The sequence below is a fragment of the Littorina saxatilis genome, linkage group LG16, assembly GCF_037325665.1.
Source record: "Littorina saxatilis isolate snail1 linkage group LG16, US_GU_Lsax_2.0, whole genome shotgun sequence".
Taxonomy (NCBI): Eukaryota; Metazoa; Mollusca; class Gastropoda; order Littorinimorpha; family Littorinidae; genus Littorina; species Littorina saxatilis.
The window spans coordinates 35,204,651-35,232,645 of NC_090260.1; the positions used below are offsets into that span (position 1 = coordinate 35,204,651).

General features: G+C 43.1%; 1 protein-coding gene and 1 long non-coding RNA gene across 2 annotated transcripts in view; both read right to left on the reverse strand.

Annotated features, from left to right (window-relative positions):
• The window catches only part of LOC138951365 (uncharacterized), a 43,301-nt gene extending 24,006 nt beyond the window's left edge, over positions 1–19,295 (reverse strand). Inside the window, exon 1 of the mRNA XM_070322981.1 lies at positions 18,336–19,295. Within this exon, the coding sequence (XP_070179082.1) occupies positions 18,336–18,557 (222 nt within the window). The 5' untranslated portion in view covers positions 18,558–19,295. The remainder of the gene's footprint in view (positions 1–18,335) is intronic.
• Positions 19,296–20,439: 1,144 nt separating this feature from the next.
• Positions 20,440–27,995, reverse strand: part of LOC138950937 (uncharacterized) — a 160,050-nt gene continuing 152,494 nt past the window's right edge. The window contains exon 2 of the long non-coding RNA XR_011450872.1: positions 20,440–21,345. This is a non-coding gene — a long non-coding RNA (uncharacterized lncRNA). The remainder of the gene's footprint in view (positions 21,346–27,995) is intronic.

A 27,995-nucleotide genomic window follows, 5' to 3' on the forward strand; every position in this document is an offset into this window, starting at 1 on the left:
TCTCATTCTCCTTTCCTCTGTTTGTCTGTCTCTCTGTTTTTATTACACTCCAGTAAACCCCAGCATTACTGAGTCTCTCTCTTCGCTCGACTTTTGCGTTTGTAACTTTCTATCACTCTCACGGTTAAACAAACTTTTAAGGCAAAAAAAAAAAAAGAAACACCTCGACTGAGATTCGAACCGACGGACCTTAAGATGTCTGGTCCAATGTCTTGACCAGCAGGCTATTGCACTAGTTGTGAAATGGATGAAACAATGAACGATTTAGTGTTTTGCTAATTGTGACGCTGCCCCTAAATACCTCTTTTCGTTTATTGCTCAGGATTGAATATAACTATTTATTTAATAACTGTTTGTTACAGCACAGAGTCTTGGAGTGATTTAATTATATTTATTATACTTTACTTGTGTTTTGTGTGTATTTAGTTTTTTCAAGAACAGATATCGCAGACATCACATGACGCAAATGGCGTTGCACGTGAAGTTTTTGTGAATCCACCCCAACTGGTGGACGGGTGAGCTGTCCCGGTCACTTTTACCTGAATTGTCACAGAGGACGGATGGAAGTTGTTAATACATAGAGTGAATGAATTGCCGAAGTGAGGTAAATAATCTTTGATGTTGTAAACCGGTTTAGTTATAGCATCGAATTATTAGTAGTGTTTATGTAAACTGGCCAACTCCATGCATATGTATACAACATTGCCAGTTTACACGCCAGAGACTTATTATTGTCCTTTTCTTTGTACGTCAGACAAAAGGGAGGAACCGAGGAAGAATGACTCCGGCAACCCCCACCGCCATAGTCTCCTTCAGCAGCCAGAGAACATGAGAGCCAGAGAGCATGAGAGCATGACTGTACCATAGCATCTACGTCCATCCATTGTCACTCGTCATACCAGCATGTCTACTGTCACCTTCTTCGTCTCCGTCTTTCTATATTGGCCCTCGTAAACATTATCGCCATTATGTACACCGTCTTCGTCTTCACCATGTGTCATTTGTCTCCGTCACCGTATTCTACCCGGTCGTCGTCATCATCATCAAAGGCTTAAATGTGGTAACGTGAGAAAGTGAAGTATGCATGTGTGTGCGAGTAAAGACCAGTTAGAAAATTATCCCCGAGTACGCTAGTACTAGGGTCCAGCAGACTTTAATTGTGTCTGTCTGTGTGTCTGTGTGTGTGTCTCGACTTAACCGCTTATGCGGCTGGGAAACTACTGGGCGCAGTTCGTTCAAAAGTTGATACACTAACTTGATAATAGGTCCGATTGATCGTATTAAAACTTCATAATGTTACCTGGGACCTAAATGCGAAATAAACCACAACAAGAGGCGAAGCCTTCAAGGCTCACGTAAGAAATAGACAAACAGTAACACAAACTCAATCACTCCGTCACACATACACACCCACACACACAGTAAGCTTAGGTGACACTGTGCAAGAAAGAGAGACACTAGATCTAGATCTGTCTGTCTGCATGTAGCCTACTTACAGGGACACGACTGCCAAATAGTCTCGGCCCGCTCAAAATAAAAATGACCGAGACCACACACACCACGCGAGAGAGAAAGACTACAGGGAGGCATGCCGTCATGATGCATTAATTGACGTCAAACACTTTTGACCGTGACGTAATCTTATGCGAGCTTTATCCATAGTCTTGGATAACCACTCACACATAGACTCGGAAATGTTAAAGTTTCTACCACAGTCTCACAGACATACACACACACACACGCACACACACACGCACAAACGCACAGACAGACAAAGTTACGATCGCATAGGCTACACTTCGTGAGCCAAAAAAACGACTTGGCGGTGGGAGGAATTCGCGGTGCAACAGCCAGCTAGGCAGTCTGATAGAACGGTGCAAGGTCTCGGCAAACCAAGACTATGCCATACTCGTAGCAAAGCCGCCGAATGGTACAGAATAGTGACGTAAGAAAATAGAATGTCGTCTTTTGATTTGGAACGTGACGTGTTTTAGAATAGAGATGTGGTAGTGTGTGTGTGTGTGTGTGTGTGTGTGTGTGTGTGTGTGTGTGTGTGTGTGTGTGTGTGTGTGTGTGTGAGAGAGAGGAGTGAGGTGTGTGTGTGTGTGTGTGTGTGTGTGAATGTCTGAAGAGTACTCGGGTCCAGCGCGAGCGTTTTTGACTCACATGCGAAGCAAAAGTGAGTCTATGTACTCACCCGAGTCGTCCGTCCGTCCGTCCGTCCGGACGTCCGGAAAACTTTAACGTTGGATATTTCTTGGACACTATTCAGTCTATCAGTACCAAATTTGGCAAGATGGTGTATGATGACAAGGCCCCAAAAAACATACATAGCATCTTGACCTTGCTTCAAGGTCAAGGTCGCAGGGGCCATAAATGTTGTCTAAAAAACAGCTATTTTTCACATTTTTCACATTTTCTCTGAAGTTTTTGAGATTGAATACCTCACCTACATATGATATATAGGGCAAAGTAAGTCCCATCTTTTGATACCAGTTTGGTTTACCTTGCTTCAAGGTCAAGGTCACAGGAGCTCTTCAAAGTTGGATTGTATACATATTTTGAAGTGACCTTGACCCTGAACTATGGAAGATAACTGTTTCAAACTTAAAAATTATGTGGGGCACATGTTATGCTTTCATCATGAGACACATTTGGTCACATATGATCAAGGTCAAGGTCACTTTGACCCTTATGAAATGTGACCAAAATAAGGTAGTGAACCACTAAAAGTGACCATATCTCATGGTAGAAAGAGCCAATAAGCACCATTGTACTTCCTATGTCTTGAATTAACAGCTTTGTGTTGCATGACCTTGGATGACCTTGACCTTGGGTCAAGGTCACATGTATTTTGGTAGGAAAAATGTGTAAAGCAGTTCTTAGTGTATGATGTCATTGCTAGGTTTAGTTACCCTAAGGGTCGAGGTCAAGCATGTGAGTCGTATGGGCTTTGCCCTTCTTGTTTATTTTTGTGTGACCAGAAATGATAAGCTAATTGAATATTTTGCGGGTTTATAATTATATGTCTTGTGTTGTATACTCACGGAATAAAATAACTTAACATGTTTTAAAATTTGATATCTCAAAATCGGAAAAAGTTGCAGGAGAGCGGGGTGGTACGATCATAGAACCATCAATTCCTGAGAAGAGGAAAAAAACCGGAATGTTCTCGGTTGCTTAGTTTTTTCACAATTGGTCTTCAAAGACGCATGGTGTCATTTTGGAGTTTACTAGACTGACGCCTAAAGCTTGCTGACGCTGCTGACAGCCAGTGCACGCTGTGTGTGCTGTAAACAGGTAGGTCTGCACTCTTTGACTCTCGGGGCACGTCTACCCGTACTTGAAACCTGCAAAAGGTCTGCTGCTGATCCACGAATATTGCATGAAAATACTGCCTTTGGTTTGTCCGTTTGTTTGTGCCCCGAGAGTCAAAGAGTGCAGGCCTACCTGTTTACAGCACACACAGCGTGCACTGGCTGTCGGCAGGGTCGGCAAGCTTAGGCGTGCAAAACCAGGCCCTCCGACTCATCACCGGTGCAATGAAATCCACGCCCATCAAGGAAATGGAGAAGCTTACCACCATCCAACCCCTCTGTCAGAGAAGAGAAGCCAAGACTATGGTACAGGCCGAGAAGCTCAAGTGCCTACCCGACCACCCCATGAAGCACAGACTGAGCAACCTCACCAAGAACCGGCTTAAACGGAGCAGTTTTGTACACGAGAGCAAGAGACTTTCTCGACAGTACAGGGAAGTCCTCCCACAGAACACTCTACCTCTGACTCAAGAAGAAGAGGAAACCCCCAAGGCAACAGAGAAACCAGGCATCCAGATCTGCACCAGTGTTCCACATGTTACCTCAGGAGAAGATCAGAATGATACAGCTCGACAGGCACTCACCTTAGCCCTGATCAACGAACAGTACCCAAAAGAGGCGTGGATCCATGTATACACCGATGGATCAGCAACTAACGCCGTGCTCAATGGAGGTGCAGGCATTCTCATCCAATTCCCTGGGGGACATTCAGCTACATCCAGCGTTGCCACTGGCAAACACTGCACAAACTATAAAGCAGAAGCAGAAGCTCTCATGCAGGCCGCCTCCTTGGTTCAGGACTCCGCAGACCCTTGCTACCAAGTTGTCTTCCTCTCGGACGCCCTTTCAGTCCTTCAGGCCCTAGAGAACGACAAACTCCCACAGCTGGCCAAAGCATTACAGATGGTCAGACAAACCAGAAGAGTTGTCCTCCAGTGGATACCAGCACACTGTGGGATACCAGGAAATGAAAGGGCAGAAGAAGGAGCCGTGGAAGACCAACCTGAAAACAGTGTCAGCTTTAGTGAGCAGAAGACAATCATCAAGGCATTGATGAGGCCAAGGACAAACAGAGATGACTACCACACAATGTCCAGAGAGCAGCAAGTCAACCTCATCAGGCTGCGTACTGGCCACAACAGGCTCAATGCTCACATGAACCGAAAGTTCAAGCTGGCGCCATCACCAACCTGTGCCTGCGGTCAAGAAGACCAAACAGCGGAACACATCTTACAGCGATGTCCCTTACTAGATGAGGAACGAAAAGAAGTGTGGCCGTCACCAACTCCCTTGCAGACCAAACTATACGGCAGTCGACAGGAGTTGGAGAAAACGACAACATTTATCACCAGTGCTGGACTGATTGTGTAACCTCTGCGAACGCCAAGAAGAAGAAGAAGAAGAAGACATGACGTAGTGTCAATACAGTGGAAGCTACAACACAAACACCCCCCAAAATCAAATTCGCAAAATCAAGGTTCCCGCGATAAAATCGACAACAAATCAGAACAACTAAATCGAAACATGTTTAGCATGTCATTAGACAGAACAATCTCATCTGCACCCAAAACAGTCAGTTTTGTTCATATTTCTTGTCTACTATGGACGCTAAGGCATGCTGAGCGGTGTGGGTGTCAATCCTCTCAGAAGGCATAAAAGGCAGTTTTTGAAGCCGTTTTAGCGGGTAATGAGACCAAAAAAAATGGTACATTTGAGTAACTCGCCAACGCATTGCCTTCAAACTTTCGGAGATTTGTGCTAACACATGTCGTAAAATAAATACGGAATTTCAAGTCATTTGAGACATTAGGTCTGCTGTTATTTGTCATGTCAGAAAAAGTTCTTAAATTGACGGTAGGTTTTTGCTGACTCATCGAAAAAAATTAATTTGTTGAAATCTTCAAGAACACTGACAGATGCGCCACATACTCAAATTTCACGTACATATCTTATCAGACATGGGTTTTCAACGCGAAATGTTTTAAGAAGTTGACTCATTCATAGCGCTGAGCGCAAATGTCGGCAAAGCTCACTGCCGACAGGCTTAACTGATCAATGGCTCTTGAAAAAGCATTTTCCAAGAATTTGTGTGTGCGTTTGAACAAGTTCGCTGTGAACAGCCATTGTTGAAACTGTATTAGATTTAAGGGTAAATTGAAGCTTTAATTTTTCTAAATTTTAATGTTTTTCTGTTCAATCGGACAGGGTCCATCTTTATTTTTAAAACTCTTTCTGGTATGTCGCATAACAGCAGAACTAATATCTCAAATGACTTAAGATTTCGTGTTTAGTTTACGACATGTGTTAGCACAAATCTCCGAAAGTTTGAAGGCAATGCGTTGGCGAGTTATTTAAATGTACCATTTTTTGTCTCATTACCCGCTAAAACGGCATCAAAAACTGCCTTCTGAGAGGATTGACACCTACACCGCTCAGCATGCCTTAGCATCCATGGTAGACAAGATATATGAACAAAACTGACTGTTTTGGGTGCAGATGTGATTTTTCTGTCTAATGACATGCTAAACATGTTTCGATTTAGTTGTTCTGATTTGTTGTCGATTTTATCGCGGGAACCTTGATTTTGCGAATTTGATTTTGGGGGTGTCTGTGTTGTAGGTTCCACTGTATCGACACTACGTCATGTAAACTCAATCTGTTTTCTGAATAAGTTAGGGGAATAAACGGCCTTTCCATTCATATAATTGGTTTTACGATAAACGGCCTCATCAGAAAGATCTGCCCTCAAACGCATCTGTAAAGTTTTTTATGACGAGTAGTGTAGAAGAAAAGTGTTTGCGTGTATCTTTCTCTTTCTGCAAATTCACTCATTCCGATTCATTTCTTTGGCTGAGAATTTAGTGCATCAAAACCTGGAATAAATCACACATAAAACTGACATTTGTAGCATTAAGTTGTTCAGGAACATACTAGTTATAAGGAATTGTGTGAATAAACAAGCGTTCGCTGAGTTTTCAAATAAAATTCAGGGCTCGTTATTTCTGTCGATTTTAACCACCGCTCGTTAGCAGATCTAAGGAAGCAGACGTAAACTTTAACCCCTAACCTTTGAACTGCGCACAAAACGCTGACGTCACCACATAAAAAAGTACCGATAAACACTAACACTAACACTAACACTGTACACTTATCGAATGGGGAGGGGGAAGGGTCTGAAAGGGGAGGGAGGACGTCTTATTTTGAGGAGAGAGGGGAAAAAAGGGGGTTCCACTGTGATGGGAAATGACGGAGAGTCGTGTAAGCATTTGCTTTTCTTGTTTTGAAAATAAGGACATAGCGCTACAATTCTACCATGCGTACGGTTACCTTAGAGCGGTACGTGCATTATTGCCTGTCCATGATGTTTAAAGCCAGGGGCCAAACACGGGTACTCGAGGGTTGATGCTACACCAGCCATGCGTTGCTCAGAATCACAGTGGCCCGCTCAGAGCAAAGTCGCTCTGGATTGGTCTATGCAACGGGATCATAACGAGGCAAATCGCTTCAAGATGGCGACGAAGAAGGCACGAATACTGCGAGATATGAAAAAGTTGCACTTCTTAAACTAGCAGACGATTCGGTCAGTGAAATCGTCAGACAGAACGTAGTTATGATGGGAAATTTAGCTGGGGTAGTCCCTGAACCTTGAAAAACGGTGGATCCCTCGGGTCACGTCGAAAACCACGCCGAGAAGACCGCGACACACTACACAGCATCGCCCACCGCCGCCATCTTGGAAAACGAAGCGCGCGGTGGGCGAGCATATCCCAAAGCCGCTCGCTGAGTGCTTCGCGAGCGCTTTACTGCACTGCCCAAAGACTGAAACGGCTTTCTGTCATGCGCACTGCGGGCGACCCGAGGCAGACCGCTCTGGGCAACTCGTCTGATGTTCCGTGCACTATATTTTCCTGAATTGGCGCCACACGGCGTATTCCTGTTTATACATGTAAAGAAGAAGCTCAGAGTAACGTTATGCAGGGCCGGACCCATGGGGGGGGGGGGGGGGGGGGGTTCCAGGGGTTCCGGAACCCCACCCCTGGAAAAAGCATGTACCTTGCTTTGAGTGTGTGTTTTTTTACTAGTTTTAGCACCAAAACAATGCTGCTCTTAACCCTCAAAACAAGGCCCAGAATGCACCAGATTGCACAGATTTTAACCGTTTTTCAAAAATTTTCCGGGGGAGCATGCCCCCGGACCTCCCTAGTTCGCACGCCTGCTTTGCAGGCGCGCGCTTGTGGCTTCGCCACTTCGCTGATTTGCCCCCCCAAAAAAGGGTACACATTTCATTTGGTCCGGGCCTGTTATGAGAGCCCGGATGCTGCTGTCCGAGAGTTAACGATACACCATTGATCTAATCAAGACAACTTCTTCTGCATAGACAACTAATCAAGACAACTTCTTCTGCATAGACAACTAATCAAGACGACTTCTTCTGTCATCAGCAGTCGATTCCATAGTGAAGCTGTTACGAATTGCAAAATGTTTTCTTTTCTTTCTCCATGTTTAACAGATGCGCTCCTTGACACAGGCTACGAGTAACCTTCAACCTGACAACATACGAGAGAGAACAAATAGACAGTGACAGTCAGGTATGTACAAGTCCTCTTTCCAGTTTGTGCGACAGGGAACGTTTTGTTGTGGAGACATGTTCTCTCCGTCTCCCAAAAAAACATTGCGACATTTTTGGAAACAGGTACGGTGTCACTGTCATTATGCGATGTAACTTTTTGTGTGCAAAACCTTGGTCTGTGATACAACTTGTAACCTTGGTCTGTGATACTACTTGTAACCTTGGTCTGTGATGCAACTTGTAACCTTGGTCTGTGATACAACTTGTAACCTTGGTCTGTGATAAAACTTGTAACGGTTGAAAACGACGTTAAACACCAAATAAAGAAAGAAAGAAAGATACAACTTGTAACCTTGGTCTGTGATACAACTTGTAACCTTGGTCTGTGATACAACTTGTAACCTTGGTCTATGATACAACGTGTAACCTTGGTCTGTGATACAACTTGTAACCGTGGTCTGTGATACAACTTGTAACCTTGGTCTGTGATACAACTTGTAACCGTGGTCTATGATACAACGTGTAACCTTGGTCTGTGATACAACTTGTAACCGTGGTCTGTGATACAACTTGTAACCTTGGTCTGTGATACAACTTGTAACCGTGGTCTGTGATACAACTTGTAACCGTGGTATGTGATACAACTTGTAACCTTGGTCTGTGATACAACTTGTAACCTTGGTCTGTAATACAACTTGTAACCTTGGTCTGTGATACAACTTGTAACCTTGGTCTGTGATACAACGTGTAAACTTGGTCTGTGATACAACTTGTAACCTTGGTCTGTGATACAACGTGTAACCTTGGTCTGTGATACAACGTGTAACACATTGAGTGTGGTGAGAAAGAAGCGCGACAAATAGCGGCACAGATCAACGGGGGCCTCAGTTTTCGACAGCTGTTTCAGTATCTGATTGGACGTTTTGCTACGAACTGGGAACGATAGGTAAGCCGATGGCGTATGTGCGTGCGTGCGCGCTGTGTGTGTGTATGTGTGTGTGCTTGCACGGCGATTTCCATAAAACAACTGGACAGATGTATAACAATTTTACATATCAATTCGTGTTGATATCCCCAAGGAGTTTCCGATTAAGGTGTGTTCGATAACGACATTTCCGTCAGATAGAAAAAAAATGGTGTGGCCGTTTTGTATCAAACGCATTTTTCAATCAAATTCAAAGAGATGATTGTCAATCAATCCTGATCCGTAGTATGCATTGTTTAAAAACGTGTTATTGAAAATTCAGCCTGGAATTGAATTGACCAGAGCCGAGACAGAAGCTTTTCCTTGGTTTCTTTGTATTATTTTGTATTTTCAGAAATCCAACAATATATATACAGGGTGTACCACAAAAAGAGGGACAAAAAGAAACTGTAATAGTTTCTACAAATACAAGAATTTTCGCAAGATTTTTTTCACCAGATGTGGACAACATCTCAAATTTTTATTATACCAAAGCATTTCGAAATCGAAGAACATTTGGTTGGTCTTTTCAGTAATTGATGACATGTTCAATCCAGGCCCCGCGCTGCTAGATGACGTGGGCCACAAAAAGAGGGACAAAATCAAACTCTCATATTTTCTAAGAAAATAATTGTTTCTTTCTGATTTTCAGGTGATATATCCAGAAGACCTGTAAGTTTTATCTGACAGAAGAATGGACCCCTACGATCACTTTTCCGTCGAAGAGAGGACCAAGATTGTGGAACTGTAAGTCGCCTACTCTGGTTCAAAGACAGTTTCGACGCGAACACCCTAGAAAGAAAATACCACATCGTCATACTATCACACGCTTGGTTGATAAGTTCAGAAACACTGGTAGTGTGGTTAACAACAACAAAGGACATTCTGGTCAGAAAGAAACAATTATTTTCTTAGAAAATATGAGAGTTTGATTTTGTCCCTCTTTTTGTGGCCCACCCTGTATATACTAAGTTTTAATTAAAAATATGCTCAAAATAAATGAACATTCGTTTTATGCAAGTTTGCATAGTTCTCAGTTTTGCTAGTTTTGCCTAGTTTGTCTTTAATTCAGCTTGTGGCAAGTATGGTTCTCCACAAATAAATAATTAGAACAAACATGCAAATAAATGAATTATTAAATAGTCTTCTTCGACCTTTGCTACGCCCAATTTTTTTTAGAAGTTATGACACTTCGTAAGTAACTAAAATGTAATAACTGATAAATAAATAAATGATGAACTTCGATCTATCCTTAGCCACTCATGTAACCAGATTGTGTTCGCATTTCTTTCACAAAGTCCAGCGGTTCAAGAAGTACTGACTTCCAACGCAGGGTTTCCATGGAATATGACGTTCGATGCGACAATTGCAACCAAAAAAATTCGCAAAGACCTTACACTTTGGTAACTTTGCCCTAGCACAAGGCAAGAATGTTTGCCTCAAACTGCCTCAAACGTCTTCACATTTGTCTAAAAACCTTGTGAGCTCAATAAAACATAACTGGAAAAGCACCAAGGTAACCCCGCTTGAAACTGACATTTAAATAAATATAGAGAAAGAAACACACTGCAGAAAGCTTGACACTAAGCAGACAACTCTGTCGGTGACCTCATGACCTGCACTACGTTATTGTTTGCATCATGGCGGCAACTGCATGGGGGGTAGATCAAAGTCACAGACTTTCATTCCGCCACATTCTTAAGGCAAAGGACACAGACATGCCGCCCGGGACATGGCCACACATGCCGCTCGCCACCAGTAAGCACTCTCATCCTGGCCACATTTTATCCCGGGTCGCATTGTTTGCTTGTTGTCTTCCTTTTTCACAATGTTCCGTCGTTATTTATTCTTACGTCATTTGTATTTCTTACGACATCCAGCTGAATTTGGATAGTGTGATTCGGAGGACAAAGATCATTTCTCTTGCACAAACTCTCCTGGATTTACTTGAAACAGACTGTGTTAGTGTTGGTTTCACAACGCGAAGCACTTGAGCCACGCTTATTGTCCTCTAGCATTGTGTATTGATGGAACAAAATGGTCAGCTACATTGGAGATGGGGAAGAGACGTGTCTTTGTATGGTGGGGAATGTGTCAATACGACAGGACGGCGGGGTGAGATGGGTGAAGACAGAGCCAGACCATTGTTACTGCGTGCCGCAAGCTCGGACACTGCGTATCTCACATACACTAGGACGGGGGACGGAGTATTCTGCAGGGGTCCGTGCGTGGCTAGCGTTCCCCTGAGGGAGCGTCGGGTGCAGTTAGGTGCACAGAACGGAAGTAGGGGTAGGTGAGGTGGGGAATTCAGACGACGATACACGAGGAGCAACAGACGCTGAACAATGGGGCTGAAAGTGCATGGAGTGTATTTAGCCCACCCCATTGTCCATTTTCGTAATTTCATATTTACAAGAGAAGTGTGTGTGTGTGTGTGGTGTGTGTGTGTGTGTGTGTGTATGTGTGTGTCCTTTCGAAGAAAGAGACGCATTTTCCTGATTCCATATAACAACAGAGGAAAGCGTGTTTGTGTTGGTGTGTGTGTCCTTCAGCTGAGAGCAAAGCGTTTTTGTTTGTTTTTTGTTCCAAATTACAACAGAACAAAGTGTGTGTGTGTGTGTGTGTGTGTGTGTGTGAGTGAGTAGAGAGGGGTAGTAGTTAGGAGGGGGGAGGGGGATGCGCAGAACGTGACGAGGCACGGAACGGATGCGGGAGGGCGGAGTAGGGAGGGAGAAAGGTGGCGATCCCGACAAACCTGTTGTGTGTGAGGACAGCGTGAAAAAGCTGTGTGATGTTGACTTCACTGCCCGCCTGTCCACTGTCCCCGTCACTAAGCACACAGCTGGCCCTGGCTGTCTCACACACTGCCTTCTTTCGCGCCCCGGCCAGCGAGGGGGGTCACGGGGGTCAGAGGAGGACACAGCGGAGTGGCACCACCCAGTCACATAGCGCAAAGGCTGCGAGCCCAACACGGGGGACATGGATGGGGCATAGTTGACCCTTGAAGCGATCGTTCCGCGTCAGTTTCCCGTGTCCACAGATCGCCGGCTTCTCGCGGCCAGTCTACATACTCGCTCTCCTCGTTCCGGAGATCAGCTCCGCATTGCAAGCCCTCTCCGGTCAACAGACAAACACGCTGGCTCCGCGCCACAAGGTACAAAACTATAAACCTTCCGCCGTCATTATCACACTGTTGCCTTTTCCTCTTTTCTCCTATTGATTACAACTGTTCCTCTCTGGAGACAAACTGTGTGTCCTTTTTGCTTTGCAGTAAGATCAACACGCCGGGAGAGGAGCGAATGAGGTTGCACTCGATAGCTCAGGCCAGTGCAGCGCCAGGTGAAGGCGGATTGCGGTGCGGAACGGCGGACGGGATAAAGCACCGCGTGAACTGAAATAACTCGGATATTTCAACGCCGTAATGGGAGAGGTGGGAGGGGGGGGAGGTTTTAGATTTGAATGTATTGTTTTACCCAATATGTTTGGCTTATTTTAGAAAAGATACAATTCTGCAGTTGACATTTTCCTTGTCAAACTATGAGCAGCGAGCCAGACTTACAAACAGAAGGCGGGATTATATTTATGAGAACGGCGCGACCTTTGTTGTGGGATGACAGAGGGCCAGATGAGGCATTGACAAACAGTCGCTGCATGGCTGACCTTCGTCCTCACAGTCCGCAGGTTACGGGATTAGCAGATGTTTGACGGCAGAGGTTTGGACGCATAAAGTCTGCAACAAAAATAACCTAGCCTACAGCCGTCAATTATCACACACACAGACACACACACACAGAACGCACTCGCGACCTTGCTCTTGACAATGTCTGCCAGCGCGGCGTTATTCTGTCGCATTGTCAAGATTTCGGTTTAATGCGCTGTGGAACGTTCAGTCAGTATTTCAGATGTTTAAAACATGTAGCATACGCAAGTTATGTACGTGTTATGCACGAAGCATGGGATCTCCGGTCGATTCCTACAGAACAGCTTGTGTTTTATCTGTTGTGTGTGTGTGTGTGTGTGTATATTTCTCTCTTTTCTTGCTTTCTTTCTTTCTTTTTCATATCTTTCTTTTCATTGCTTTATTATTATTCCAACAAGCAGGACAAGAAGAAAACATGTTCCCCAGAAACAAAAAGGTTTTCTGTGACTCAGTATCGGGGTCCTGTTGGACAACCTATGAATCTGAGGACAAAAGCTGTTTGTTGTGAGACAGGGACGTTTTTCAAGGAATTTAATTTTTGCGTTGACTTTGGAATGATTCAAGGGATTCTACTGTTGGTTGACAGAGACAGGGATTTCAATATTCCAACAAACCACGCGTAGAGCCCGGAGAATGAATCGGACTCGTCCAGTCAAAAACACCGTCCATCTTAACCATTCATCGGCTATTTTAACTTTAAAAACTTTGGTTTTATTAAACAAAATATTTGGGGAGTAAAAGTGTGCTGGCACCCCCAGAAGAAACTTTAAAAAAAAAAAGAGATAGCTTCTGGTTGAAAAAGGTATTAACCATACCACTGCCGACTATCTGCCGTATGTTTGACCCCAATAATGAAATGTTCTGTTGACCGTACACATACCTAGATGACTACAACATACACTCAGCATTTCGGGCATTGACATTTGAATACGTTGCATCCGATGACGTCAACCACTTGTGTGGTAGTGCCAGCCAGTTCTGTCGCATTGCTGCCGACTATAGTTTTTGTGTGTACGCCAATGACAGATTTATAACGGCATTTGTCAGCTTCCGTACGCACAATTTACAGTATGGAACCTTTTTCAATTCAAAAATTGTGCGGACGGAAGCTGACAAATGCCGTTATAAATCTGGTTCCTGCCATAATGTCTAGCAGATGTGCAACGTATTTCTTGATTAATGAGATTCTGATTGATTAATTGATTGATTGATTGATTGATTGATTGGTTAATTCATTTTAAAAGTTTGCCAAACAATCGCGGACAACTTAACAAAGATTTTGAGGCATGGAAAGTTGCTTTTTACAGTTGTCTAGGTTTGGGACTGTGATAAGCATAGTGTGTCTATCCTCAGATAAGCGGTACATCAACGTTTCCTTTCAGGGATTTTTTTCTCTTCAAATATAATCTTTACAATTACACTCAGACAAAATCTCGTTTCTTACATTGTATGACGACATGCTTTCTCTGTTTTTACATTTAGTCAAGTTTTGACTAAATGATTTAACATAAAGGGGGGGAATCGAGACGAGGGTCGTGGTGTGTGTGTGTGTGTGTGTGTGTGTGTGTGTGTGTGTGTGTGTGTCTGTCTGTCTGTCTGTCTGTGTGTGTGTATGTGTAGAGCGATTCAGACTAAACTACTGGGCCGATCTTTATGAAATTTAACATGAGAGTTCCTGGGTATGATATCCCCGGACGTTTTTTTCCTTTTTTTGATAAACACCTTTGATGACGTCATATCCGGCTTTTTGTAAAAGTTGAGGCGGCACTGTCACACCCTCATTTTTCAATTAAATTGATGGAAATTTTGGCAAAGCCATCTTCGACGAAGGCCAGGGTTTGGTATTCCATTTCAGCTTGGTGGCTTAAAAACTAATGAGTGAGTTTGGTCATTAAAAATCGGAAACTTGTAATTAAAATTATTTTTTTATTAAACGATCCAAGAACAATTTCATCTTATTCTTCGTCATTTTCTGATTCCAAAAACATATACATATGTTATATTTGGATTAAAAACAAGCTCTGAAAATTAAAAATATAAAAATTATGATCAAAATTATATTTTCGAAATCGTTTTAAAAACTATTTCATCTTATTCCTTGTCGGTTCCTGATTCCAAAAACATATAGATATAATATGTTTGGATTAAAAACACGCTCAGAAAGTTAAAACGAAGAGAGGTACAGTAAAGCGTGCTATGAAGCACAGCGCAATCGCTACCGCGCCAAACAGGCTCGTCACTTTCACTGCCTTTTGCACTAGCGGCGGACTACGTTCAGTTTCATTCTGTGAGTTCCACAGCTTGACTAAATGTAATAATTTCGCCTTACGCGACTTGTTTGTTTCCTATGATAGAGATGCATCAAGGTTATTCTAGTTATAATTAACCAGTTCAGGTTCCAAATAAAAAGGAAAACCAGTGTGAACCAGTGTTTTCCCTTTTGGAGTAGCATCTGGTTATTGGTAACGTTTCAGTTGAACACCTTCCACTTTGGAAGTCGCACGCCTGTGTGTACAAATACATCAAATCTTGCCTTTAAAACCTGATTTCTTCTGAAAAAGGAAAATAGTTCTATATAATACTCAAACTCAAATTGTAGGCGAATAATTGTTTGCGGTTGATCGCATTTTGAACAGATACTTATTTGGTATTCAAATGTTATTATTTGTGTGGCACTTGAAAGTAAAGGATTTGCTAGGATGGCTTTAATCAGATATTTTCGGTATTTTATCAGTGAATCTCTCAAGACGCCGGATATTAAACTGGCAACCAGTCATATATATATATATATTTGTCCTTAAATCAAAGTGTTTCCCTTCACAGATATCCCCTTGGGGTTGTCAGATGAGGGTAGTCTCCCATGCCAACAGAAGCTACCATTCAGAGAGTGGTTTGCTTCTTAGTTGGATACCATGGGTTGACAACTCTCGCCATCAGTACCACCTGACCACTGATGAGACACAATAGTGTCGAAACACGTGTCTGGTCTAGGTACAAAAACAATGGTCCTCCTCAGGACTAGATTTCCTTGTGATACGTCCCCCACAAAGGGACTTTGCATTGTAAATCTCGGTCTGTGAAGGGATACTTGTTTCTCTCTCTCTTTCTCTGCTAAGAGATTTTAACAAATCTCGGAAGAAAGTCTCTGCTGACTTTCAATTGTTTCTTTCACAATTTCTGATGTTTTATATATATATATATACCAGGTTATATTTTGATAAACAGTGCTTGTTGTTTTTTCCCCGACGAAGTCATGTTATCGTTGTGTTAAGACTTGGTTTGACTGGTTTGCGGAGTGAACGATTTATGTCCAAAGAAATACCGGTTTAGAACAATGCTGGCGCGATCATGCTTCGTCTTTTGCATGACGTGTGTCAAAGACAGAAGAAGGAAACACGCCTGTTACTTGTCCATGTGTTCGTTTGTTGTTTTATTTTAAGGCAAGGTAAGGTAAGATCGTTTCATTTGGTCCTCTCAGGCTACCCTCAAGGAAATGCGGGTTACGAGCTGCTGTTCAGGACGGCGCTACTTTTTCCTTTCTTTTTTTTTTGCATGCGTGCGTTCGTGTTTTCCAAGGCCTGAGCCTTTCGCTCTGAGCTTAGGATCTTAATCCTGCGCACGCATGAAGCACGCAAGGGTGTTTGGACAACGATACAATTCTGTACACAAAGTTGAATCTGTAAAATGAATCCCTCGCCAAATCCGGATCGAACCCACTCTGATAGACACGAACTGGTTTCTACGCCAGACGAGATACGAGCTGAGCAATGACCCCGCCCCATACAGAATGCATACATATTCTGATAGACACGTGGGGGAATTCGGGGGTTGTGATTGGATAGTCTCACACAGCCCTATTCCGATAATCGGGCCATATTCCGCAGGAAGTAGGCGAATATCCTTTTCATCCGCAGGAAGTAGGCGAATATCATTTGGATATTCGTACTAACAAAGACGCATGGTTCCGATTTCTTCAACGTGTATGAAGTACACGCATACCTGGCCAGGTTTGATTCTGTGACTGGTCAACAGACGATGCCATTTGCTTTTTGTTGTTGTCGCTAAACGTACATGAAATACAGTACGTGTAAAATCCAGTTCTTTAACAGGCAACACACCTTGCAAAATTCAAGAAGCTGCAATCTCAGTGAAGCAACCTATCTCTCATTGTAGCAGATGGTCTATCCAATATTTAGCACATAATCAGCAAACTCTCCTGTCCGTTGTATGCAATGTTGAAATGAAGTTACCGGTCTGAAACATTTTGTCGTTGACTTTCTTCTGAGACAATCCTTGTTCTTTTATCATCCACAGATTTACAGCAGTCTTCATCACGCACCGGCACGGTTGGCCTAGTGGTAAGGCGTCCGCCCCGTGATCGGGAGGTCGTGGGTTCGAACCCCGGCCGGGTCATACCTAAGACTTTAAAATTGGTAATCTAGTGGCTGCTCCGCCTGGCGTCTGGCATTATGGGGTTAGTGCTAGGACTGGTTGGTCCGGTGTCAGAATAATGTGACTGGGTGAGATATGAAGCCTGTGCTGCGACTTCTGGCTTGTGTGTGGCGCACGTTAAATGTCAAAGCAGCACCGCCCTGATATGGCCCTTCGTGGTCGGCTGGGCGTTAAGCAAACAAATAAACAAAGTCTTCATCACGCGAATCCCTTTCCCCAATATAAGTCAGACTCACGAACAATACATAGAATATACGTACGCAAGCATGATGCGTGACGTCATATGAATCCTGGCATATTGACGTTATGCCAAACATCCGGTTATCTTCAGTCTTCTCCGTGGGTTTTTCAATGTTCGGTATTTCCGAGGATACATGCGCAAAAGGATATGCCCACTAAACCGTCGTCTGCAATAGGCAGCATGGACCATTCTGGTAGTTTTTGCTGACAAAAACATGTTTTAAACACAGAATATTATGTCAGAATAGCAATATAAACGCTATTGTGTATATAGCGTAGCAATAGGGTCCGATATTTAGACTCGAACAAGTATAATGCGACTCGTCTCCGACTCGTCGGCGTTATACTTGTCTCGTGTTAATATCGGACCCTATTGCTACGCAGAAAACAAAATAGCTGTTAATATTGTGATTAAGCCAAGTTCTGTCATTGGTATTCTTACGAGTATATAGTTGCAGTACTTCTGAATGTACGTGTTGTTTTTAATAGCGGTACGGCTCGATCACGGGGATCGTGCTGACAAAACAAGGCATGTGCGTTGAAATCTTTTTTCACAATTCACATTTGACAGTACTGAGTAGAACTGAATTGTGATTGCACACAAGATTTGTCAGAACGACCCCCTATCGAATGTTTCACAAGTACTGCGATTTTCACGATGTTGTGTCCTTGGTGTGGCGGCAGTGTGTAGCATACTTTTGTTTTCAACTATGTGACATAAACGGAAGTTTTGTAGTGTTAAAGATATTATCGCTTAGTGATGTGTACATTCAGCGCAGTACCGTGCTTTGCATCTTACACCTTTACAGCACTGCTCTTGACTAAGTGCGCATCTGCTAACGTCGTCGATGTAAACATGTTCAAGAGCACTAATTCTGTTTAAAAACAAGAAATCAAACAGAACATCTGCTCAGGTATTGTTCTTGAGGGCTTTAAGCAAGAGGTACAAAAGTGCCCAATCTGCAACTCTCTTTTGATAAGGATCTATCGATCTGTATAAACATTGGGTACATGAAGCTTCGGAAAAGGTCCACATCCAGTACCTAGCAAGGTGAGGTGCACGTTGAATGAGAGAAAAGAAAAGCGACCTACCATGCGACCTCCGCAGTACAGCTCGTTGTCGTTGTAGTTGACGGGGTTGTTGAAACCAAGGCGCCACATGCTGTTCCGTGCCGGGGGGTCCATCAGTCGCCCGTGGCCCCTCACCCCCTGCAGCACTGTCGTCATTATCGTCACTGTCATCAACACCACCATGTTGCTGCCGGTCATGCTGTGGGTATGTCTGTGTCGTACACTGCTGGTAAAAGCTGCCATCATGCACCGAGTGTTTCTATAGCAACGCCCCTCTCTCTCCCTCTGACCGCAGCACCGTGTGCACGTAGAGCTCCACTCCCCGCACTGCCTTCAGACACGTGCTCGCCGTGTCTCCATCAGAGGCAAACAGGGCAGAGAGGCAGAGAAGCGCAACAAGCACCGCAAGACTCCAACGCCTTCACAAGTGAACACGATGAGCGGGTCCTGCGACTCCTAGCTACAACACATTCCTTTTACTGCCAGCACTCCAGTGATCCATGGCATGTGAGGGGGACCGACATTATAATCGTGCTTGATCAAGCCTCACTATGCACGCCTTAGATCCTGGCTAACTGACACTTTACGGAAGACGAGTCCGGGAAACAGTCGTGTAAGCGAACGATTGCTGACTGTTCACTGCTTGGCTTCCCTCTGACTGTTCACTGCTTGGCTTCCCTCTGACTGTTCACTGCTTGGCTTCCCTCTGACTGCAAACTCTACAGGAACATCCACCCCGTTCACTGCGGCGTCTTGTCTCTGCAACACTGAAAGACGCGCTTTTTGTTGCTGTTGCAGTCAAGTTGCTATTCAGCTTATATAAAATTTCAATCAAAGTATTACTTTGAGCAAGTGACACAGATTAGCTCAACGGTAAGAGTCCGGTGTTCACTGGATGGTGAGTTATTGAAGCCTGCGAATGGGGACACTGCAGTAGCGTTGGGTTGCGTGACTTGTTATGAGGCCATCAGGCGGGCAGGGAGCCTTTATAGTCCGGCCTCCGTCCATCCCGCAGCTAGCGGCCCTCATAGGCCTGGCTGTAGGGCTGCTGCAGCCTGTCCCATGTGTCTCTGGGGCAGCCCGCCGTGCCCCCCCCCCCCCCCCCTACCCTCCCCGGGCACCGCGCACTTCCTGCTTCTGTCTCAAACCCTACTGCGTCAATTGACAGTCTAATTCCACCTGTTGGCGCTCCGCAATCAGCCAACAGTGCTGTGTTTCCACTCAAAATAGCTCCCTGTACCGTGGAAGTGAGATGGCCCCGCTTCTGGCTACCTGACACATCACTCACCGCACTTTCCTTGACTGCCGAGACCCTTCCTCGCCCTGTCTTCACCGACTGCATGTTACGTGCTGCGTGCGTCCTTATACATGTTGTGTACGTGTTTTGTGTGTTATCGATCCTTTTCGAGCTCTTTATGCGTCTCTTTGTTCTGGAGGGTGCGGTATCTGATCAACTTGGCCGGCTAGAAATCACACACAAACACTCATATCAATACAGATAGAACAAAAACAATGACATGTCAACCCGATTCCTTCATGAGAGTATAACTGGGAGCAGTTGGCTATCAGGGTCATGATACGTAATGATGCATCAGCTTCCCTGAGACTTGGGTGCGCGTCTCGTGATCAGTGACCCGGAACAAACACAGTTTTTTTTCTTTTCTTCGAACCAGTGTCTTGTGCCTGTGTAGTCACCCAGGCTGAGAAGACACTTCGAAACCACGGTATCAAGACTGCCCACATGTGCACTTTCGTAACCGAGCCGGTGTTGCGATGTCAGATTTCTGCCTCTGTCAGCTTTCTGATTCGACCTCGTTGATCTTGTATAAACTCCACACTGAACAAAAACCCACCCTTCGACCTTCGGGACTTTACATTCATTGGGTCAAATTTGTCCAACCACATTTTTTATTTAAACTTAGAAATTTTATTCTTCCTAAAATGTTTCCCTTCCATTCAAGGGACGTAAGCACTCGGTACACGTTTTCAAAGAATTCGAATTTTGGGGTGAAATCTATTACATGTCACCACCAATTTCCTTCACATGCAAGAAACTGACATGCTTTTCGTCCTTACATAAGGTTTTTTTGTTTTTGTTTTTTTGTTTTTTTGCGGTGAGCATATCTTTCTTCATTGGTCTTTCTTTTTTTTTTCAATGAAATTTTAATTTAATCTTTTACATTACAGGTTACATTTCCATCAAATTGCTTTTTAATTCAACAACAATCTAACTAAGGACAATGGGGATAAACCTTTCGTAGCGCAAGTTCTTGTTGAAATACAATTTCCAATGGAATACGCGATTTAGTTTTCTTAACTTTGCTAATGCACATTTTTGCTATCAATAAAACATGGTTAATTAACACTGATTCCTGACATTTTTCAATTCTGAATAATACATCTGTAATAGACAATAAGAAAGCCCGACCTGTCAGACTGTTCAACATTTGTTCAATATAAGTCCAAAACCTTCTAATTCGGGGACACTCATAGAAAAAGTGTTCCATGACATCCAAAATATGTGGGCACTCGTTACAGTTTTTTGTTTGACTTACTTTCATTTTATGTAATAAAATATTGGTGGGATATAAATTGTGACAAATTTTCCATTGCAACACACGCAGGCGCACTTCTTTTGTCACCTGTCGTGGCAACAACCACGTTTGTTCGACAAAAACAAAATCTAGTTTTCTTTTCCAAAAATCGATTGCATGAGATTTTTCAATGCTATAATTTCGTTTTTTCTTTAAATATAACTTAATTAACTTGGGTTTGCCTTTAAACACATTCAATTCATCATCAATTATATCTACATTAACTATATATGCTGGGTTGTCTACAATCCAATCTTTCCATTGTTTTGGAATTGCATTCATCACAGCGTTGTATTCAAAAAAGGTTATTGCAGGATTTTGCTGCACAGTGATCTGTACTTCTTCACATAACAGAAACTGATTTCTTTCAACATTCAACAAATCATTTATAACATTAAAACCTTTCTGACGCCATTTTGCAAAATCCAACACTTTACCTTTAAACCGAATCAGTCTATTATTAAATAACAGTTGATTGCCAACATCATTTCTGTCAACTTCCTCTAAACCTACTTTATTCTTATTATCAAGATATGTCAAAAATACCTCTTTCCAGAAATCATTTTGAACTTTTTCAATTCCTTGTAATTCCTTTTGTGTGCAATTAATTTTTGCCAAATGATTAACATCTGTTAATTGTTGAATGTGCCATTTTGGGATTGCACTCCAATTTTCTCGACCTGCTTCATGCAACCGTCCAATCCAATTTAAATAAAACACTTTCTGTATATCAAACATATTGATAATTTTCAGTCCACCATGCTCACATTCAGACTCCATAACTTTCCTTTTTATCTTTTCAAAAGCTTACATAAGTTCACTTCTTTAATTTGACCAGGAAACAACATTTCAGTCTCGAGTATATATCGAATCAGAAAGGTGACAGTTCACACGTAGGGTCCACTGTTTGTTTCATGCTGATAACTAGCTTGTTTTCTTGCGAGGAAGTTTCATTTTGTGTTTGGTATTCTTTCTCTCTTTAGTTAACCGTTGGACCTAATTAGAGCAAATAAGCTTTCATAGACTTTCAGCAAAAATTAAATACAGAAACTTTCACAACTGGTCCATGTAAGGAGCATGGGCGCCTTATACACGAGAACTATATTTGAAGTACAACAGGAAACTAAAGAAACTTATATAAAACAAGAAATTCCTACGAGGTAGGAAAAACACCTCCGTCAAAGGGAAATAACCTTCTCAGTTGGTGGCAGTGACTGAGTGAGAATGGTTATTTCCCTTTGACCATGAAGATGTCCCTCTATAAGTCGTTGTATAATTTTAATCCACCAATAACTCCCTAACCGTGTGTTTGATTGGTCCCAATTTTTGTAAAGACCGTCTCAGGAATGTATAGAACCTGTTCACCAAGTTTGGTGACGATCGGTCTGTTCATTCTTGAGATCTATATGCGAACACAAACAAACAAACAAACACATGGAGCGAATCCTAATCTTAATCTTAATCCACCAATAACTCCCTAACCGTGTGTTTGACTGGTCCCAATTTTTGTAAGGACCGTCTCAGGAATGTATAGAACCTGTTCACCAAGTTTGGTGACGATCGGTCCGTTCATTCTTGAGATCTATATGCGAACACAAACAAACAAACAAACACATGGAGCGAATCCTATACACACCCCTATACCGGGGGTGTAAAAACCAGAGAGAAAATAAATAAAATTATCAAAATCCACGAAAAGAAGACTATTTGTTGTATTTTTTTGAAAGCTCGAGGGCTAGTTATAGGTTATTTTTTAGCAAGCTTCGTAATGAATTAATGAAACCTGCCTTTAGCTCGTATTTTCTTCTATTTGTTGAAGGTGGGAAAACACACACACTTTGAGAAATTGCTATTATTTTTGTTTGCAGTAAATACTCGGGGTCAACACTGCTAAAATGTAACAAATACAATCTTAGCAATCTATTGCTATTTTTGAGTGATAACAGCTTTAGCTGTGGACAGAAACTAGTCCGTTTTAAGCGTCAAATTTCGAGTTAACGCTGTCAAACGTGTAAAAAAGATAAATAGTCCAACAGTATTGTGGTTTGTGTTCTTGCACAACCACAACTGTTTTGACAGGTGCAGGTTGTCCAGAGAGGGTGAATACAGCATATGAAATTGTTGTTAACGCTCTAGCACCGTGAGTTTGTCAGAACAGGAGGTGGTCCATATTAGGCGCTGGTCCATATTTGTCAACCTTCTCCTACTTATGAAAAAAAATATTCTGGTTAACGCTCGGTTTGATATGATGACGTAACTTAGTTCATAATGAGATGACAAGAGTAAGCGTTTGTTGTCGTAAATGAGATTATAATAAATACGTGGGAAAGACTAACCATACAGTTAATAAACCATTTCTTCACACGTGAGTATATCATGAAAATGAGGTCGGGTCAGGGTACAGTCTGGCAGGGACCTAATTTTTCCACTGCTCGTGATCACAAAGTCACTGAGACAAACTTCATTCTCGAAACACGTTTGCGTTTGGAAGACTTTGGAGAACTTACACGTGTCGCATTAATTCCGATTGTGGCGTCTTTATGCTTCTGACGTCAGAGATTTGAAGAGACTTTGGAAGAGATTGAGGTTCCAGAAGATGCATCTTCCTTTTGGACACTTTCACTCCGGGAAATTTGGCAAAAACCGCACGAAAGAACAGAAGGTAGGATACACAGAATACTAGGGGAAGGTTGCCTAATAGGGACCACTTTTTGTTTCTTGCTGATAACTAGCTGCTTTTCATGCAAAGAAGTTTCATTTGTGTTTGGTAGTCCTTCTCTATTTAGTTAACTGTTAGGTCTAAGAAGAACGAATTAGCTTTGACATTGATAGACATTCAGCAAAAATTAAATACAGACAAATTATTCACAACCGGTCCGTATTAGGAGCCTGGGCGCCTAATATGGACCAGTGAAGAGTCCTTCACGAATCACTGTAAAAAAAAACCCAATACTTCGAAATAACTTGATACAATTTAGTGTGCAAGTCAGACTAATTCAAATATGCTTTAGATATGCATGTATCTGTTTTGGTTTGTGTGACGTCTGCTTCTCGTTCTAGGGCTGATCAGTGTTTAACAGAGACAAGTGCAAAGAAGTAATAAGAAATTTAATAATTCTGTACTTTCAAAAACATGCACGTGATCATTCTTGCAGACATCAATCCCTTTCTCTTAGAATCTTCAAATGAAAGTTTTATAGATTATGATTTCGCTGGTGTGATTTCACACACACGTAACAACATTGTCTTTCTTCTTCTTGTTGCGTAGACGTTTGATATCGAAGCGCGGAACGTACTTCTTCTTCTCGTTGAAAATGTATTTCGGTTTACACAAATGAAGACGTGATGGTGTGTTAATGTTCACAAAATATAAAGTAGTCTACTCATCATGATAAACTCGATCTGGGTGACACTTGGGGACGTTGGTGGTTCCTTCCGTGGTTACCGCTGACGTTGCCCTTCCCACAGTGTTCACACGACATCATTTACACAAGCATTGTACACCCCTGTACACTTGCACCTTCTGCAACACACACGTGCAATATCTGTTATTATCAAGTATGATTTCCATCGATATCATTCAATTTGTTTCTCTAAAACAAACACAGAAACAAGAGTTCACAGACTGACACAAACACATGGAAAATGAACAATACCTGTGTTTTCCTGTGAATCAATAATGTTAAAATGTATTAGCGTGTTTTACCTTCGGTTAGTGGACCTTTGGAGATCGCAAAAATGTGGAAATCCGTCCACGGAAGGTGAAACATATGCTAGTGCAATCTATGTGGCTTCGTTGATTGCTGCCATCTTGGAGTCAATGAAACGGTCAGAGCATTGCATCCTAGCAACCTCAACTGAATATATGTACAGTTCATATTCACGAATTAATATACCAGTGCACGCTGTTTCCTTTTGCTCTCTTCTTTAAATTTCTTTCCATGAAGATAAACAAATTCTTGTCTTGTACGCTGCACTAGTTTTGGACTAATGGCGCGAGCGTTGACGTCATATGTATCCAGTGTCGTCATGACGTAGTCTCAGTCATTTAACCTCGTTTTGTGTACGCAACTAGTGAAGTCTCGATTAATATGAGAGAGGGAGTCGATACACGAATTCCATTCGTCACATAACCCCATGGATCAAGATAATTATCCTATCGCAAGTAGATAATTATTCATCGTACGACGCTCTGCTCATATAATCTGTACCGTGGTTGTCCTTGTCTCTATCTTTCTCCTCTATTGGGATCGCCCAATATCCTTTCGTCAAGTCTAGCTTTGAAAAGTATTTCGCTTTTCCTAAACTTTGAAACAGATGGTCGACATCGGTGATGGGTTCAGCGTCGAACACTACCACGTTGTTCAGAGCTCTCAGATCAGAACAGAAACGGTACTTTCCGTCCTTCTTCTTTATCAGGACGATGGGAGAGTTGTATGGAGAGTTTGCAGGTTCGATGACATGCAACTTCAGCATTTCTTCAATTTCCTTTTCGACAGTTTCTACCATGGCGTGAGGTATGGGTCTGGGTTTCACAAAGACTGGTTTCTTCTCTGTCACTTCAATGGAACATTTTTCCAGGTTCGTCGTCTTTGGAACATCTGTTAGGAACTCTTCAAATTCTTCACAGATCATCTTCGCCTCCTTGACCTTTGCCTCGTCCAATTTCTCGTCGAAATGGATGTTCTTCACATTTTCGGTTCTTTGAGTTTCTAGGAGGGGTAACATCTTCTGAGTGTCATACTTGAAAATGTCAACGTCCATCGTGTTGTCCTCTTCCATGACAACAGCCACGACCTCTTCTCCTCCGTCTTCTTCATCACTTTCTTCTTCGTTTGAAGCAGGAACACTCGCTTGGGCAGATGAACTGGGATTGGGAGTGGCGGAACTCAATTCCCGTTCTTGGTATTCCTTGATGAGGTTGATGTGGTAGATCCGTGTTCTTCTGCCAACTTGGATCTTGTAGTCGAATTCATTCAACTTTTCCACAACCTTGTAGGGACCTGACCATGTAAGTTCCAGCTTGTTGTTCTTCACAGGGCGTAGAAGTAGAACACGTTTCCCGACTTCTAGCGTCCTTGGTTTCGTTTTCTTGTTGAAGAAATGGGCTTGCTTGCTGGCCGCTTTCTTCAGGTTCTCACGTGCCACGTTGCACGTTTCTTCTATTCTGTTCCTGAGGTTGACTACATATTCCGCTGTAGTCTTCTGCTCCCCTGAGATTTCTTCTTCGGTCCATGTTTGGCGCAGCACTTGCATGGGTCCTTTGACAGATCTCCCATACAGCAGCTCAAACGGCGAAAATCCCATGCTTTCTTGTGGAGCTTCTCTGTATGCGAACAGGAGGGCGGGGATAAACGTGTCCCATTCCCTCGGTTGATCGATCGCTAACTTTTTCAGCATGCTCTTCAGTGTGGAGTTGAACCTTTCGACCAAACCATTCGCTTGAGGGTGAAACGGTGCAGTCATATGGTGTTTGATGCTGAGAAAGTCGTTCACTTCTTTCATCAGGTGGCTGGTGAACTGTGTGCCTTGGTCCGTTATCACTTCATCTGGGATTCCCAATCTAGTCCACATCTCCCAGAGAGCTTCAGCTACGGTGTCTGCTTGGATGTTTTTCAGGGCTACGGCTTCGGGGTATCGGGTAGCGTAGTCAACAGATACCAAGATGTATTGTTTCTTGCTCTCCGACATAGGTTTGACCGGGCCGATGATATCCACCGCAACTCTCTTGAAAACTGAACTGATGGGTGGCATCCTTCCCAGAGGGACTTTCTTCGTCTGACTTTTCGGTGCAGTTCTTTGGCATGTATCACAGGACAAGCAATACCTACGAATGTCTCCTGCACACCCTGGCCACCAGAATTCTGCTCTAATTCGGTCAGATGTTTTTCTTTGACCTAAGTGTCCTGCCATGGGGTGATCGTGACCAAATGAAAGAACTTTGTTCCTGAGTTTCTTCGGAACGATTACTAGTGAACGGTCGTTTCCGTGGCGATCTTTCGTTGTTCTATACAGGATTTCTTTCTTGTATGAATACCGTATCCCATTGATCCCTTCTGGAGAGTTGGCAAATTGCCTGATGGTCTTCAACGAAGGGTCACTTGCCTGTTCTCTCTTCAGATCAGCTGGCGAATACAGTCTTTCTTCTTCCTTGACTCCCTGTTTGTGGCTGCAGCTTGGTTTCTGGGCGTCCTCTGTCGCTTGTGCTCTCGTGGTAACAGCAGCTGCTGTCCCAGGGTACCATGCTGGGTCTCGAACAGGATATGTGGGAGTCAATTTCTTCTCTTTACCTAGTCCATACCATTTACCTATGAGGACAGGGTAAATTGGGTCGTCCATCACCGTTACTTCTGTCTCGGAGTCAAAGTAGGGTGAATCGATGTGCACCACGGCGGTGTGGTACATCTTCTTGGAGTCTTTCTCTGCCAGAGTAGTCTCCTTCATTTTCGCTGAATATGCCTCCTTTGGCACAAACTTCTTGCTGACAATGATACCAGTACATCCAGTGTCTCTCAAAGCGTTGACAATTGTTCCATTCAGCTTCACTGGTACCACTTCGGCACATTTCTTTTCCTTGCAATTTCCGCAAAGTTTTTCTAAGAGGATCGGTGTCTCAAGTGTATCTTTCTTCGATGAAACTGCACCTGCTGTGTCTCTCTTGTTTGGACAGAAACGAGATACATGCCCTTGCAATTTACAAATGAAACAACATCCAGATGCTCGCAGTTTCTCTCTCTCGGCGTCACTCAACTTTGCCTTTAGAGTTTGATTTGCGGGTTTTGTTGATGGAGCAGCTATTCTTGTTTCTTCTTGGGGAGAACGACGTTTTTCAGGCTTGACGTACGTTGATGAAGTTTTGACGTTCGATCTAGATTGTTGATATGTGTTGGCTATCATCCCAATCTCTTTGGCGCTCTTAGGGTCTCTATCCCTAATGTGAACGGCGAGGTCAGGAGGAAGGGTGTCCAACACCTGCTCACGGACCAACAAATCTTTGAGATCTTTTACATCTTGGTCGCATTCTGCTAATTCCACCCATTTGTCTAGATACCGTTCTAGCTTCGTGATGTGCTCTTTATACGTGTCA